This window comes from Stegastes partitus, unplaced genomic scaffold (genome assembly GCF_000690725.1).
Source record: "Stegastes partitus isolate 25-593 unplaced genomic scaffold, Stegastes_partitus-1.0.2 Scaffold616, whole genome shotgun sequence".
In the NCBI taxonomy this organism is placed as follows: domain Eukaryota; kingdom Metazoa; phylum Chordata; class Actinopteri; family Pomacentridae; genus Stegastes; species Stegastes partitus.
The window spans coordinates 198,908-211,961 of record NW_007578347.1 but is presented as its reverse complement, the minus strand read 5'-3'; the positions used below and the strand labels follow the sequence as shown (position 1 = coordinate 211,961).

General features: G+C 42.4%; 1 protein-coding gene across 1 annotated transcript in view; it reads right to left on the bottom strand.

Moving 5' to 3' along the window:
• Window positions 1–1,675: 1,675 nt before the first annotated feature.
• LOC103362927 (protein jagged-2-like) overlaps window positions 1,676–13,054 on the bottom strand; it is an 82,289-nt gene continuing 70,910 nt past the window's right edge. Inside the window, exons 21-25 of the mRNA XM_008289462.1 lie at window positions 12,622–12,737; window positions 12,272–12,541; window positions 9,981–10,112; window positions 5,250–5,409; window positions 1,676–4,484 (exon numbers count right to left, since the gene is read on the bottom strand). Coding sequence (XP_008287684.1) covers window positions 4,003–4,484; window positions 5,250–5,409; window positions 9,981–10,112; window positions 12,272–12,541; window positions 12,622–12,737 — 1,160 coding nt within the window. The 3' untranslated portion in view covers window positions 1,676–4,002. The remainder of the gene's footprint in view (window positions 4,485–5,249; window positions 5,410–9,980; window positions 10,113–12,271; window positions 12,542–12,621; window positions 12,738–13,054) is intronic.

Genomic DNA, 13,054 nt, shown 5'->3' with positions numbered 1-13,054 from the left:
CTCACGTTAATCATTTCCCACGGCGCCGCTCAGCGAGGCACGCCACGGACGCAGCCCATTGGCCCGGAGCGGGAAGAAGCGGGAGGCAGGAGGTGGCCGATTGGCTGCTCAGACACCCGGCAGGACTTTAACGACATAAATAAACAACAAATAAATAAATAAAGGACAGGATGAGGGTTTAGGTCCGCTCTGGGATGGACAGCCAAGTTCTGAAATGGAAACTTCTGCTCCGGGACGGACAACAAAGTCAAAGCGGAAGTTCTAGAAGAGAAACTGAAGCCCAACAATGGAAAGTTAAAGGTTATAGTTCTACGACAAGAAGTGCTCTCAGATGAAAAGTTCTCACAAACAAACCAAAGTTCTGGAGTGGAGAGTCAAGTTTGACGTCCTTCAATGAAAACTGAAATTCTAAAGCGGTAAGCGTAGTTTTAGAAGACAAACTTAAGTTATGCATTAAAAAGCTCTAGAGAGGATAGTGAAGTTCTAGAAGGTGAACTGGAGATCCACAAGAAAAACCAAAGTCTCAGAATAAACAGTGAGGTTCTAGAGCAGAAAGTGAAGCTCTTAAATGAAAACAGTGTCCGACAGCAGGGAGTGAAGCTTCAGGAGTTAAAAAGTTAAGTTCCCAATCCAAAGTGAAAAATTCTAGATGAGAAACTGAAAATTCTAGAATACGGACTAAAGTTCTAAAGACTAAAAATGGAAACGGTTCTAACGCGGAAACTGAAGTTCTTGATGGGACGGTAAAGTCCCAGAACGGACGGTGATGACTGGAGTTCTGGAAACTGGAATTCTACACGAGAAACCAAAGTCCTTGAATAAACAGCGAAGTCCCACAAACTGGAAACTGAGGTTCTAGAGCGGAAAGTGAAAAGTTCTGCGATGCAAAGTGAAGCTGAAGAAGGAAAATGAAGTTCTACGTCGTGTGAAGTTTGAAGTCGTTGATCAAAAACTGAAGTCCGACAGCAGGGAGTGAAACTTTAGTTAAGTTCCACAACGGAAAGTGAAAAGTTCTAGAGTAGACAAAATCTAGAATACAAACTAAAGTTCTAAAAAATGTAAAATGGAAACAGTTCTATTGTGGAAACTGAAGTTCATGACGAGGCGCTAAAGTCCCAGAACGGACGGTGACGACTGAAGTTCTGGAGCGAAAAGCGCCGTTGTGGAGGGACATTTGGAGTTTTAGAATGAAAACAATGTTCCGGACCGTCAACTGAAGCTCCAGAATGAGACGCCAAGTCGAGGTGGTCGAATGCAAACCAGAGTTTTGGGACGAAACATGAAGTTCCTGTTTGGAAATGTGAAGTTCTGACCCGTCAATTGAAGTTCTAGAAGAGAACGTGACAACTGAAGAATCAAAACAGAAATTCTAGAAGAGAAAATGAAGTTGTGGAATGTCAGCTGGAGTTCTGCGATGAATTCTAAAGTTCCAAAACGTACCCTTCTAGAACAGAAGGTAAAGTTCTTAAATGAAAATCTTTGTTCTGAGATGGGGAGGTGTGTTCTAGAACAAAACCTGAAGCTGAGGAAGGAAAACAGAAGCTGCACAAAATAAGTTTCAGGACAAAAAGCGAAGTTCTCGAAAGCAAAGTCGTTTTTCCCCCAAAAAACGCTGACGTTCTTGAAGTTCCTGAAAGCAAAGTGAAGTCAACAATAACGACGGAACGAGACAAAGTTTGGTATAAAATACTTTAATAAATAATAGGATTGTTCTAAGAACAAACAAACAAAAAAAAATTCCACTAACAAACCAAGACTTTTACCAAATTTTGTACAAAATAATTACAACGTTCTGCACATTCAGCCCCTCTGCCGGGACCAACACCTCGTCCAGATTTACTGACAGAAACATGAATTTGGGCTTTTCTTTTATTAATGATTTGCATCAGCGTCATAAACGAAGAAAAACTAAAATATTGAAGAAAAACAAAAAATCATCCACAAACAGTGACGTGTTTTATTTCACCTCCGCTACAGCTCAGGAGGAAACGTTTCTCTCTTCCTGTGTGTCCTTAGTGCAGAAACAAACTGGACGACAACAACAACAACAACAACAACAACAACAACAACAACACAACTTGTTCCCTTCATTAGACCAGAATAGACACACGGGGAGAGGCGGGGCTTCAACCACATCAGGATTCACACGTTTCCATTCACACCCTGTAATCTGTCTGCAGCCAGGATTCAGCGTTTTTGCTAAAGGACACTTCAGCCGGCGGATAAATCAGGTTTTAATCAACACCCTGCTGCCCTGCGAGGCATCCAAACTGTCAACACGCCGTAAAACTCCGGTCCGACGGGGCTAAAGAGGGAAGACGGCGGCGCTGCTTTTGAAGCCGTTTGCACCCTGCGACCCGTAAGGGAGTTTAGACGCTTCAGCGCCGGTTCAAGACCGAACTCGAGTCCAAAACTGAACCGAAAGTTGAAATATGTTCCAGATTTACATGCTGCACGAAAAGTTCCCGAAATTAAATGTAAAACAAAGCAGGTGCAGTGAACCGGACAGAAATGTCACTTGACGTCAACGTGGGGAGTCTTAAAGAAATCGTTTTCAGAGATGTTATCAAGCAAAAAACCAAAGACGGGATCCAATTTCTTTATTTTAAACTGACAAAAAGTGCCCAATTTAGCCGTTTTGAAACGCTGTAACTCACTGCTGTGGAGTTTTAGCGATTAAAAAAACCTGATATTTAGTCTCTGCAGCCTTTAAGGGGATGCTAACAGGGCGTAGGAGGCGTAACGACATTGAAAAAGCAGAACAGACGTACAGTATTTACCCAAGAACTGAGATAAAACACGAGTGGGAACCCGCCTTGATGCATCTGTCGGGCTCGGGTGTGAAATCAGTAAAAACCAAATGGTTTCAAGTAGAGCGCGGTTTGGATTCGAAGGTGTCGAAGGGATTTTTTGGTGTAACGTGATTACAAAATAGCGTCAGTAGCTCTTCTAGAAAGGTGAATCTTGCAGAATCAGTTGTTTAGGGATCGAAAGTCCCTCTAAAAATCCGAGGCGGCCGTCACGAATAATCAAAAGCACATCGAGACGAACAATCGTGATTTCTTTAAGCCGATGTTCACGATTCAGTCCGAAAAAAATCTGTATAAAACCTGTCGTCATGTCAACAGACGCCAATAAACGGAATGACATCATTAAAAAACAAAAACAAAAAAAACAGAACACAAAAACAATCTTATTCTTTAGAATAACTATTATACAAAGCGTCACTTAAGTTACTAAAACTCAAATATACACAGCCATTTGTTCATATTTACATATGTACAAAGAAAAATAGCCTTTACTGCGATTTGAAGAGTTGTTAATCGGACTTCTTTCCCTTTTGTGTGTGTTTAGAGTCTAAATAACAGGAGGAGAGAAAACAGGGGCTGAAGGCACTTTTCTACCGAAGCAAATACTGAAAAATCAACACGAAATGAAAAAAAAAAGATGTTTATGGATGTAAACAAAGAAAGTTCTCATGCCGGGCGTCAAACGGTGGATTCTCTGTGCCGACGGTCGAAGGACTGAAACGTGTATAAAACTTTATTTTTTTTGTTTTGCTTTGTTAAATAAAAAGGACAGCGTAGAAAAGGCCCGCGGGTTCGAGGGCTTAAGGCCGACAGGACACAGCGCACAGTAGAAACCACGAGAACAGCTGCCAGCCAATGACGTTCGCTCGAATCTCTGTTAGTTTGTCACGAAGCAAAGTCTGTAAACAGGAAAATGAAAAAAAATCAGTGAAAAAGAAACTTCTTCTTGATTCCAACAGTGACGATTAAATCCAGAAATCCAGAAGCTGCTGTGACGTTTTTGTGTTTTTTGTTTTTTGTCGTTGGGTTTTTTTGTTGTTTTTTTTTTTTTTTTTTTTTTGGTAAATAAGCCTCCGTTAAATAACGAACAAAAAAATAGAAAAATTAAAGCATCTGTAATCTTCACTTTTTGGTGCTTTTTTTGTGTTTTTTTGTTGTTGATTTTTTTTCAAAGAGCCGAAGACGTGGCGGTTCACACGTAGTGGTCTTTGATGTCCTCGCTGAGCTTGGCGGCGTTCAGGTTTTTACACCGGTTGTCTTTGGGGCTGTACGCCGTCCGGTGCGGCGCCTTCACCGGGCCGCTGCGCGTCGTGCAGATCACGCCGCCTTTACCCAGCATGCCCCTGTCCTGCGGCGGCGCGCCCGAGCACCTCTGCGGCGCCCTCTCCTGGTCGTCCTCCGCCTCGCACTCGGCGTCCTCCTCGCCCTCGGCGCCGTCGCAGCTCCGGTCTGACGGGCCCATCAGTTTCTTGCATTCGTACTGAATGTCTTTGTCGCGGTTGTCCTTGAGGGCGTTGCTCCGCAGCGGCTCCAGCTGGTTGTTGACGGTGGTTTCCTCTGAGCGGGACGCTCTCTCGCGCTCTTTCTTCCTCTTGCGGGTCCACCAGACGCAAACCACGATGCAGAAGATCCAGAGGATGCTGAAGACGACGCACAGAACCGGAACCAGGTAGCCTGTGGGAGACAGTTTCACAGGAAGTTAGGGATCGTTTCAACGTGACTTTATGGTGGAAACACAGACACTGAATTTACTGTTCGGCAGCACAATCAACTGATATGACAGATTAGCGCAGAAAAGGTGGATTTATTCTAATAAATACGCTCATTTGCCATCATTTAGGAGTCAAATTAGTTTGATCTACGTTGAGTTAAAGCCAGGAAACATCAGCCAGCAAAACCAAACCGCTATGTTGCATTAGCTAGCAAGCTACTTATAAAGACATTCAAAAGCAAGCAGTGTGCTATTATGAGTTTTACCCAAAGCTTTTCTTTCCAGACAGGACTGCAGAGATGCTGCATTCTGTTGCTAGATCAACCTGTTGCTGGGCTGTCATTTAAAGCTTTTAGCGAGTTTTCATATTTCTTATAGCACGGTGGTGTCATCATCATGATGTGAAGCACGGTGCTGGGACTTTATGTTGCAGTGAAAACTGAACCAACAGTGAGGAAAAATGCAAGAGGAGCATGAAACACCTTGAAACCTCCACTTCAGGGGGTTAAACGTTCCCTTTTTTCCTTCCTTGCATATTAAAAACTGACACTCAAAGTGTTGAAAAGCTAACTTTACGCTTTGTTGTTGTTTTTTCTTGTTTGTTGTTTAGCTAGGCTAGCAGTTCTCCTTTGCTCCCAGTCTTTGTGCTAAGCTAAGCTAACCAAGCACCTCAAAGTAAAACCTAAACATGTGAATTTCTGTAAAACTGTGAGCTGCCAGAAACTCACCGACTGGAGGACACTCCACCAGCATCTCCACCTTGACCTCCACCACGGCCAGGATGACGGAGCTGTTGTGGCGTTTGGACAGAGCTCCGGTGATGGCGCTCGCCGCCTTCTGGATCAGGCCACAGTCGCCGTCCTTCGACCGGCCGTCCTGCTCGAACGACTGCAGGGGAAACACGGGAATCAGGTTTTACTGTTTGCACCCGACATGTTGGAGAGACCACAGCTTGGTTTTACAGCTCAGACTTTAAAATGTTAAAGGTGCAAGGGATTTTAGCAGTTTTCTAGACCCATCTAATCTTGTATATTTAAATAAAGACGCTGCAGATGAACATTTTTAACAAACAGATATCACCAAGAAACTTCTCCAGTTGATGTCTTACATTAAGACAGTTGTACATTTTCTGAAATTTTAAGTCAACATTTAAATCATGAATACAAATGCTGTGTAAATCCAGCTTGTTTCATTTCGCTCACATACTAGAGTCACAAGTTTTTACAGAGATCTTGTTTTTATCACTTCATAAATCAGAAAATACTGTAAACGGACCAAAAAGCAGATTAAACTGTTCTATAAATCAAGCCGTGAGTGAAATATAAACAACCGTCTTTGTGAACAGCTTCAGAACATAGACAGGAATAAAACTGGAAGGTTTAGTTTATGCAAGTGATGCTAAAGTTCAGACTTTTGGTTCACAGTAGGAAGAAAAACAGCCTTTAAGGATGATTATTAATGCAGGTAGAATTCTTAACGAACAGACGGAACACATCCAGTTGATTATTTACATTAAGACCATTTTTTTTTTCTATTATAAGTTTGTGTTTAAACATGCAAATGAGGTGTCCTCTCATCAAATATGTGCTAATTTGCATACGTGTCCAACATTCAAAATGCACTAAAATCTGCATTTTCTACATTTTCGTTTCACTAGTCTGAAAAAAAATACAGACTGGAAACAAAATATCCAAAAATCTCTAATGTGACACGTGCCTAAATGTGTTTCATTGCATCTAGGTTGAAGTCAAAGCTAAATAAAGAAAGAAGAAATTCTCCTTTGTGTTCACCTGAGATTTAATTCTTCTGCAGCCTTAAAGTCCAATTCCCACAAACCAAACCCAGGAAATAAGCAACAACGCAGCTTTCACAACAGGAACAATGTGCGTTACAATGTGGTTTCTGCTTGACTGTAAGGCTCTGAACTGCATTTATGTTTCACTCGTGCTTCCTTTACACGGTTAATTAGCTCAAATCAATGTTAGGAAATAGTGAAAAATGTTGATCAGTGTTTCCAGAAGCTCAACAAACCAAAGATATTCAGTTTACTGTCATAGAGGAGGAAATATTCACATTAAATGAGCTGGAGTCACAGAACTTGGATGTTTTTTTTTTTTCTTGAAAAATGACTCTAATTTTAGTAGTTGATGACTAATCGATGACTTGCAGCCCCAGAGGAACCACATGAGCTCCCTGAACTGTCGCGGTTGAATGTGAACGGTGTGAAAAGAAGCCGAACACCTGCAGATTCCCTCAGTACAGTAGAGAAAGAAGACAAAGTCCCCGAAAGCTGCTCGAGGCGACGCAGCAGACAACAGAGAAGAAAAAAAACACATTCATGTTTGGGAATAAAGGAGGTTGTGATTGGAACATCTGGACCCCCCCGCCGAGGCCGCGGAGGGCGGAGCCAGCGGCCTGACGAGGTGCCGAGGACGGAGGGGATTAGCCGGAGTTCAATTAGGACAAACAATAGGAGGAGGCCAGCTGTGCTCCCCGCTCGCCTCAGGACAAACACTCCTCTTTTCTTCTCTGGAGGAAACTCATTCACACACCTCCAGCCTGCAGCTCCGCCTCGGCTACGAAAAAAAAATCAGCCAAATGACACCTTTAATCAGCCAGAAGCCGTAAAAACAGTCCAAGAGGTGCAGTTCTGTCGTGAAAAAGGGACAAATCTCACATTGAACGTGTGATATTTCATCAAAAATCATGTTTTCTGCAAAACTGAGTCAAAATAAAGTGTTTGCACCAGATTTTTTATTCCTCGGTGCAACTATGACGCCATGTTTTATCAGAAGAAGGAGCCAAAACTAAGCTTTGGAGCTAAAAATGAGTTTCACTGTTTAAAATGTTAAGATTTATTTCGTTTTTTTTTTTTTTTTTTTTAACAGTGCATCTACTGCTACTTTAAAAATATAATAAGACACGTGTGGTTTGAAATATTTTACCTCCACAGCATCGTATGACAGCTGCAGATCTACTGCCTCCTAAATTACGTATTAAATCTGTATAAAATCTAATTAATCAACGACCTAGCTGCTCCTTTGTTGTTATTTTCTTTACTTTTTTTTAATCAAAACATGTTAAATACAAAGCCTTGCTGTTGATAATCACGTCCGAGGATGACTAATACTTCCTCCAGGATGTCAGCACGCTGGTAGAAAAGCATCTGAAACCGTTTCCAACGTCAGATTTAAGGGTCCAATATTTACTTTTTCTGTTTGCGAAATAGTCAGTTGCTCCGACCCGGCAGGTTGGGACCGTATCGTGTCAGAAACAATGATTGGAAACAGTCAAATTCAAGAATAACGCACTTCTTTCTCTGGCTAACGTTTCGTTAAAAAGTGAAAAACTGCTCATAAAAAAACACCTTCTGGAAACGTCTTTGCTCCGTCTTTGTACCTGGATGACGCACAGCGTTCCAGCAAACAAGAGGAAACTGTGAGTTTATTGGGGACTATTTACTGCGGCGGATTAGTACATATCTGGTGCTCTTAGTGAGTGTTTCTGGCAGCAGGACGGTGCGTGTGGAATTGGGGAAAAAGTAAACTGAAGCCGCCGTGTTTTCACAAAACTGTCAAGAAACTTTTAAAATGTCACAAAAAATAAAGAACGAAATAATATAACGACACAGTTTGGAACTATTTACAGCGGCGGATTAACACGGAGTCAAAATAAACTGAGTTCTGTGTGTTTATTGGACGACATCAGAGCTCCAAAGCATGTGAGACGTTGGAGTCGGTGTTTATACTAAATTCGCTGACAACACAAAACACTTAACGTTATTAGCGTGTCACGTTTACGGCTCGCTAACTCGTTCCGTCCTGCTTTTGAAGGAGTTCGCGTCAAACCCGCCCGCTGAACTCGGCTCCGCTCGGCCGAGCCACTCGAACACCTCTCGGTTTTCCTCCTCAGACACTTGACGAAGCCTCAACATGTCAAGTCGGACCTCCAGAGTTTCCCACACACTTCCTGAAACTCCTTGAGCTTCGGGTCGGAGGCTCGCCGAGATTATAAAGATTTCACCCACACTTGGAAACGAGCGCTGACATTTCGCTGCAACACGAATCCACAGCGAGTGGGAGTGAGGGTTTTTTCTTTTTTTTTTCCCCTGTATGAAAGGCTTGTTGTGGGGTTTGGGTGGATGTCAGACCCGCCACTCCTTTTCCTGTATCTGTCGCTCAGAACAGGCCTGAAAACATCAGAGGAACGAGAGCTAATCCCCTCCATTAAGAGCTTAGAGCAGCCAAGTGACTGATTCCCCCGAGTCTGGGTGGCCGACAGAGAACGCAGAGGAGAGCAAATAAAAGCGAAAGAAGACGAAGAAGAAGATGGAAAGGAAAAAGAAGAGACAAACGATGCAGGAGAAGAGACAGAGATCAGCAAGGTGCTCCGGCAGAAAAACTAAATCTCATCCAGATGTTGCTAAAAGCTTCAAACGCCTCTCCCTCTTCTGTCTCTCTGTCCTCTCTTGTTTTTTTTTTTTTTCTTTCTTTCTTGAAACAAAGAGGGAAATACCAAAAATAGAAAAAAGCCTCAGTTTTTACTGGACTCCTCTGGAAACCATTTGCAGTGATAAATTAAGTGTGATTTAAGAACGCAGGAGAAGAAAAAAAGAGGAAAAAGCGAGATGGACGAAGGAAGAGAGTTGAACTGTTCTCTGGTTCGTCTCTGTATTGATTCATCTGATATCTGTTGGATTTATGGAACAATTAGAGCCAAACCGATACAAGTTTTTTTGGAGCTGATGTTAATATCGACTTTAAGGGAATAAAAAAAACTCTACAGCACATGTAGCAGAGTTCATGCCTTGGAAAATGAGCTGCTATACATAAATTTAGCTTTTTGGCCATCAGTGTAGATGCTATGTTGCAGACAGAGCATCGCCACTGTGAAGCACGGTGGTGGCAGCATCATGACATGAAGCACGGTGGTGGCAGCATCATGATGTGAAGCACGGTGGTGGCAGCATCATGACATGAAGCACGGTGGTGGCAGCATCATGACATGAAGCACGGTGGTGGCAGCATCATGATGTGAAGCACGGTGGTGGCAGCAGCATGACATGAAGCACGGTGGTGGCAGCATCATGACATGAAACACAGTGGTGGCNATGAAGCACGGTGGTGGCAGCATCATGACATGAAACACAGTGGTGGCAGCATCATGATGTGAAGCACGGTGGTGGCAGCATCATGATGTTTGAAGCCAAACAAACCATGCGATGACACCATTTAAGTTGCAGTCAGCATGTTTTCTGCACATATTGATATAATTCTGGTGGATGTCATAGAAATAAATAATTATTAAACTAATTATTGATGAAAATAAGATTCTGGGTTCATTTTTGAAGCACTTATTCTCAACTAAATAGGACTAAACATCTGATTGCCTCGTCTTCACTTCTAATAAAACCTCTCATATCGGAGCCAACGCTGTGTGTGAATGTGTGTGATAATCACCATGGCGACCTCCACGGCGTCGCTGGTGGAGTAGGACAAGTCGCAGAGGATGAGCAGCGCTCGCTCTTCGGCCAGCGTCCGGGTCACAGGAAGGTACCTGAGCTCTGAGCAGATGTTCTCCACGGTGGTGCCCTAGAACACAAACGAGACCAACGGACATCATCAGCTGGTTCCTCTGGAGCCACATGATCCAGACTGCGGCTCAGATCGGCCTCCACTCATGGAGCTCCGTCCAGACGAGCCCCGCGGGGCCGCTTAACTATTCATGATGCAGGAGCAAACAACAAAAATACCATCTGGACGACGACGGCAGGAGGAGAGCTGCAGCTGTTTGCCTCCAACAGTAACGAAGACGTTACAGGTTCAGGCTCAGAGATGAGATGTATGTGATCGGAGGAGGAAGAACTGCAGCAGGCTGATAAAACTGACAGAAATGGACTCGTGTGTGTGTCTGTGGTTGTAGGTTCTGGATTCATTATTCCACTAATTATCATCACGGCTCCTCAGTTTTGTTAAGAAGAGCAGAATTTTTTGTTTTTCTCAGAGTCTGTTTGCTTATTTTTGCACAATTTCTAAATAAGACGTGCAGAATAAAGTGATTCTGATGAAATTTTACAAGTTTGAACTCTGCTTCATTTTCTAGGCAGCATCTCATTTTACACATGATGCATTCAAAGACTGTCGGAAAATCAGACAAGTTTGTGCTTTTTGCAGCTTCTTGCTCTGATTAATGATGTAACTTTGGTGTTTTCTTCAAGTGTGCTTGTTGCTAACATGTAGAATGAAGACATTTTGATGAATTATACACATTAAAATTCATATCTGTGTAATTTTGAAGACAGAATTGCAGCTTACACATGATGCATTCAAAGACTTTGTAGTTCTACGGTTTCTTGCGCTGATAAACGGAGTAATTTTGGAGTTTCTTTTAAACAAAAACAGGGTTTTTAAACTTGCTGGAGGCTTTTGAGGTTCGCTTTAGCTGAAAAAAGATGATTTAAACGTTGATTTCATGAGTTTTAGGATTCACAGAACCACTTTCTGATGATTCTGATCGACTTCCTGCTCTGGACTGTTCCCGTTTGATTCCTCCACTAATGATCAAACCTTTAATAATCCAGGTTATAACGTGCAGCCTTGTTTTAAACTCTCTTCTCCCAGACTGGCAGATTGGCTGCAGGGTGTCGGAGCTGATAAAACATCTGTCCCTTAATTTACAGCAGAGCTACGCCCTTCACAATAAAAGTCCTGCTTTGATACCAAATATTAAAACCGCAGAAGTTCGCGTTAAAACGCCGTGTTGGAAATGTTCTGTCATTAATAACGTTTAAGGCAGACTGAGCCGCCCGTCAGCTCGTTTACTGCCGGACTCGTTTTAGCTTTAAGTTCTTTTCCTTCTGTGGATTCGTAATCTTTTCTGATTTAAATATAGTGTTTAATAGTGTGATTGAATCGTTATTTATAAAAACCCTTACTCTGGAGATTATTTACAGTTTTAAATTAACATTTTTTATTGTAAAAATTAAAATTGAACAAAAACAGGGAAAATCTGTAAATTGACGGTAAATTGTTTTTTAAAAATACACATAAAAATGCACAGAAGTACTTTTTTTTTACCCATGGTTTTACTAGATATTGTTTGTAATTGAACAAAACAGGGAACTATTTTAAAATAAATGTTAAAAATATATTATTTACCATGTTTTTAGACCCTAACATACCTATTTTTTCCTTCAAATGAATGCAAATATCTGTAAAATATTATTTTTTTACGCTGATTTAAACAGTAAAAATTACATAATCTTATGGTAAAATGCTTTAATTGAAATTCCCTGCTGGGATAAATAAAGTATTTTTTTCATTTCATTAAAAGAGCAAATTATTTAATTAAAAAAAAAAAAAAAATCTGTGATTTTTGCAGATGTGATAATTTAGCAAAACACGGAAGAAGTTTAAAATAATAGCTACGAAAAATATTTACTGTTTTCTAATCCTTAATATACATTTTCTTTCAGCAAAACAGAAATCTGTATAATGAAGATGCTTTCTGCTTCAAAAGTGGCATCATTTTATAGAAAAATCCTCTAAAAGAACAAATATTTACCAAAGCACAGATTTCTGCACAGTTTTTTTTGGTCATTGTTTGCATGTAAAAGTGTAATTTTACAAGTTATTATGTGTAATTTGAAAAAACTCTAAAAGTGAAACAGTAAATTGTGCAAAGAAATGACAGTTTAAACAGCTCCTTGTGACTCTCGGTAAACATTTAGCCGTGTTGTCGTGGTTTCTACCTGCGGCACTTTGTCCTTCTTGAACACGAGCGTGATGTGAGCGCAGCTGTTGTCCAGGTAACCGCTGTTTGGCTCGCACTGCGTGTGCAGTGGCGTCGGCGGGTCGGGCGTCGAGCAAACGCCCCACTGCCGGCACGGCGGCGCGAAGCAGGTGAGGAACTGGTGCTCGACGCACTCGTGGCCTCCGGGGCAGGACGGAGCGCTGGAGTCCGCCGGCGGCGGCGGCAGCAGCGCTTTGGGGAGGATGCAGGGCCGCCGGCCGCACCGCACCTGCAGGAAGACGCAGCTCGGTTAGAGGGGCTCTGGGCGAGAGTTTGAACAGGTGAGCAGGTGACGGATTATCTCCCAACCTTGGAGCAGCGAACGTTTCCGTTGACACACTGGCAGCTGTTGCACTCCTCCTCCCACCGGCTGCCGTGAGGGAACTGGAGGCCGGCGTGACGACACGACTTCCCCAGGCCGATGACTTGAAGGGGCGAGGAGAGCACGAGTTAGAGGTTCACATGTCGCATGTAATCCTGCAGCTGCAGCGCGGGATCAGAGCGCATTAAAGCCGTAACTCTGAGCTCCAATCACCGGCCACGTTCCCAAAGGGTGTTTTTAAAGTGTTGCGTGAGGAAAAACTACAAAACATCCTCAATTCCCCGAGTCTGTACGCTCGCTTCAGGTGGTTTTTATCCTGAAAGAAGTTAATGAATAGACCTTGTTTTCTAAGATTTAACAGCTGTTTGTAAGTTTTTGTCTCCAGACACATGAAACATGGTCGATACCAGCTAAGATTTA